The sequence below is a fragment of the Sinocyclocheilus rhinocerous genome, unplaced genomic scaffold, assembly GCF_001515625.1.
Source record: "Sinocyclocheilus rhinocerous isolate Xijiao unplaced genomic scaffold, SAMN03320098_v1.1 scaffold1076, whole genome shotgun sequence".
Classification (NCBI taxonomy): domain Eukaryota; kingdom Metazoa; phylum Chordata; class Actinopteri; order Cypriniformes; family Cyprinidae; genus Sinocyclocheilus; species Sinocyclocheilus rhinocerous.
The window spans coordinates 13,224-17,473 of NW_015646347.1; the positions used below are offsets into that span (position 1 = coordinate 13,224).

The 4,250-nt window shown below is 36.1% G+C and overlaps 1 protein-coding gene across 1 annotated transcript in view; it reads right to left on the reverse strand.

The window, feature by feature from the left end:
- The window catches only part of LOC107707357 (amino-terminal enhancer of split-like), a gene marked incomplete at its 5' end in the record, with an annotated part of 21,190 nt that overhangs the window by 5,701 nt on the left and 11,239 nt on the right, over window positions 1-4,250 (reverse strand). The window contains one exon of the mRNA XM_016511344.1: window positions 1,917-1,961. Within this exon, the coding sequence (XP_016366830.1) occupies window positions 1,917-1,961 (45 nt within the window). The remainder of the gene's footprint in view (window positions 1-1,916; window positions 1,962-4,250) is intronic.

The following is a 4,250-nucleotide window of genomic DNA, read 5'->3' on the forward strand; positions in this document are numbered from 1 at the left end:
AGTGCTAGAGTTAGAGGGTCAAATAAAGATGGAAGAGATGTGTTTTTAGCCGATTCTTGCAGATGGTATATACATACATATACATATATATATATACATATATACATTTGGGCTGGGCAAAAAAATTCCGATTAATCGTTTTTTTAAATGTCGATTCGATATCGATTCTCAAAAGCCGCGAATCGATCTTTTCCAGTATTTATTTCAGCACACATTTAAAACAAGATCTGATTAATGTGAATCTTATCATTAGTCTTCTCCACTAGATGTCACCCTTAAGGCTGATTTATACTTCTGCGTCGAACCTACGCCATAGCTTATGCATAGACGCACACCCATACGCCGTAGCCTGACGTGCACCTCTCCAAAAATCTAACAGCGCGTCAATTCTACGCAGACCGCAAGCGCTGTGATTGGTCTGCAAGAACCCCTCCCTCCGTATGTACTTGAGTTTTGTGTGTGTTTATGTGCACTTTAATATATTTTAATGTTACACCTTCTTATATAAAATAAAACAAAGCAAAGAACAAGTGTCTTATCATTTATTATACTACACAGCATTATACATCAGTAGTTGTCCGCAACTTTTTTTTAAATGACGTCGATTCGATATCGATTCTCAAATGCCGCGAATCGATCTTTTCCGGTATTTATTTCAGCACACATTTAAAATAAGATCTGATTAACGTGAATCTTATCATTAGTCTTCTCCACTAGAGATCACCCTCTTATTTACCTTCCGCGAGGTTACAACAGAAAGCCTGTCATTCATTCAGCGCTTATCATGGCCATACGCGTGATTCGCAATGCTCAGGTGAAATGCTATAGTAATGCTATAAATCTGCGGAAGCATTTGATATCACGCATAAGGCGCCATGATTTCCGCAATGAATGAATGGCGGATGGTGCGGCGCACTTTTTTGTTTATTACACACATACTAAAGCGCGGATGGCTCGCGGTGTTTTCAGCTTCTGCCGTCTCACTATATGATATGAACAGGAATGTCATCTCCAGCTGCTCTGAGAGTCACTTCATTAGCATTTTACCGTTTCATTTGAGAAAACTACCGTCATATCACATACACAGCAGCTGCAAGTTCTTCACGGCAACCCGTCAAAATAAATGTTTAGTTTAACGTTCTACTGTCAGAATATATTACTATTTAGCAGTCTTAAGAAGACTCAATGCTACTACTGCTAATAAATATTAATAAATGTTTATTTTTAAAGGAATAATCACATCTGTTTTCTTTTTAATTTTAACAGAAAACCTCTGTTGTGCAGCACTTTGTTTGCCAACAAAATAAAAGGGTTTAATTTTCATTTGATTAGGATAAATTAAATTAATGTTTTATGCCTTCATCTGATTACCAGAAAAATTAAGAACATTTTATAGGGCCCTATTATTGTTTAAAAAAGGACCCTATACAAAAAAAAGAATAGGTTTAAAATACAGGCATGTGGTTCTTAATTTCTTTTTATCAATTCACCATTTGTAAACTGATGTTTACTGTTCATTTTTTAGAAATATCAATAGCATTTGTATTAAAACTATATTCATTGAATGTAAAAATAATAATAATCGAGAATCGAATCGAAAGCTTGCGAATCGAAATCGAATCGATACCCAGCCCTAACATACATACATACTTTAGTGTTTGTGTTTTTTGGACCAGTCAATCAAATATCCCAGCTATCATGGCCTAGAAAGTGTACTCAAAAAGCTAGCCATGAATAAACCAATTTTCATGAATTGTTAAGGCATAGTTTGGCACCCCACTGACACTTCTGTGTATAGCCAGACTCAACTGAAGCACCAGCATTCAATAATGTTGAGCAAAAGCAATGAAGATGATCTGAGCGTGTAAACTGCCTCTCAGGGATGTGTGTAAATTCGTCAGATTAGACAAACTCACCTGCTTGTGCATTTCGATGTTCAGCCCATAGGACATCTCATAGTACTGCAAAAAAATAAAGCCAGTCAGACATGAACACACTGCACTGCAGCTCTAATACACAGAACTGAACATCTAGGACCTCAGCGTAACATGTGCGGGCATACTGGTGCGCAGTGCGTGCTGAAGTGTTAGCCTCGCTCATCATCCACACGTCTACGAGCAGCGCAACACAACCTCAGCCGCTAAACAAGAGCAGAGAGCACCAGTGATGGAGTCAGAGTTGGATCAGTGTCGGCTCTGCCAAGAAGCAGTAGGTCCCTAAAGCAATTACCACCCACGCAAAGCGGACGCCCACCCTCCCCATCTTCCAGCGGGTGCGGACAGAGCAGGGGAACCCGATATTAGAGGGAGGGAGGGAGGGCGCTCTGGCTGATGCGCGTGAGAGCAACGCCGCACAGATTAAATGAGATTAAGCTGCTCAACGGATCAATTAGAAGCGGAATATCACACGGCAATACGAGGCCCGGGCTGGAGACAATGAGGTTAGAGAGGAGGGGCGGGAGTATCATCGGGGGGATGGAGGAGAAGAGAGAGCACAGTATACAGACAAAAGAAAGAATGGCAGACAAGGTGGAAAAGGAAGGGATGGGGGTGGACGACTAGGGAGGAGAAGAAGTCAAATCATACAATGGAGCCAAAAGCATCATGGCCAAATAAACTGATAGATTTTTGAGGCAAATGGATTTTGAATGCAGCTTCTTAAAAAATTTACTTGCATTCTAGAAAAGTAAGTTACGCAGTTATTGAAAGTAAAATAATTACTGAAACATTTACTGAAGTGAAATATTTATTGAAGTAAATGAATAAACAAAAAAACAAGTAAATAAAATAACAACAATATAATATTTTATAATGTCATATTATATTTACATTATATATAAAATTATATATTATATATAAAAACTAAGTTGTTTGTAAATAAATAAATAAAATAAAAAATAAAATATAAAAGAGCCACCAAATTGTAAAATAATATAATATAATAAGAACTGCCAAATAAGAAGTGCTATGTAAAAAAACAAAAAACAAATAAATATATAACAATTTAATAATAATAATAATAATAATAATCTCAAAGTTTTTAATAAAAAAATTTAAATAAAGCTGAAATATAATACCACATAACAGACACTAAACTGAAAAAAGTGTAATATATATTAAAAGATAAGTTGTTTGTAAATAAATACATAAAAAATACATAAAAATAAATATATAATAAGATCCACTAAGATGTTTGTAAATATAATAAATAAAATAATAAGACTGTAAGAACTGTGACACAGGAACCACTAAACTGAGAAAAAGAAATATAATAACTGCCAAGTTATAAATAAATAAATAAAATAAAGCTAAATTAACATAATATAATTGACCGTTTGCAAAGAGCTTGATTGACAGATGATCTGACCAATCATAACGCCGAATCGCCATCTTGCCCAACAAACAAATTAGATAGGAGTAGATATTAAAAATTGTGTATTGACGTCTTTCTGCGGTTGAAATAAAATACGTTATGATGTTCATTCATGTTTATTTCATGCTTTAAGTAAATATGAAAAGACGATCGGTTCATGTGCCCCTTGAACTGAGGCAATACAGCGATCTGTTATGACACATTACAGAGACACAAAACAGTATTTATTTTTTGAATTTCTTAAAAAAAAGACAAAATTTTAAAGCAGAGACCTTGTTTTATACCAGACGTAACCTGCTCTGTCTTGCCTGTCGGTTAGTGCTGTCAAACAATTAATCGCGATTAATCGCATCCAAAATAATAGCTTTTGTTTACATAATATATGTTTGTGTACTCTGTATATATTAAACATAAACATAAATATACACACTACACACACATTATGTAAACAAAAACTTTTATTCTGGATGCGATTAATCGCGATGAATCGTTTGACAGCACTAAATATAATATAATAGGCGCTTTCGCACCGGAGGAACCTTTTAATAGTTCCTAGAACTACTGCTGGAAGTTCCCGCTTTTTGCCGTCTTGGCACCGCAGGAACTAGGAATGTATTTAGTTCTAGGAACTCCATTTGGGGGAACCAATTTAGCTCCTACTTCAGAGTAGGGTCAAAAACCGTTCTATAGGAACTAGAGATCGACCGATATATCGATTTACCGATATTTTTCCCGATATTTAAGCATTTTACCATAACCGGATATCGGTTTTGTAATATCGGATTCACCGATAAACGCCGCCATCTTGTGGGCGTTTTGAGAATTGCGCGCAGGATCGCCATTGCAGCGTCTGAGGGGAGACGAGACAACAACAACGG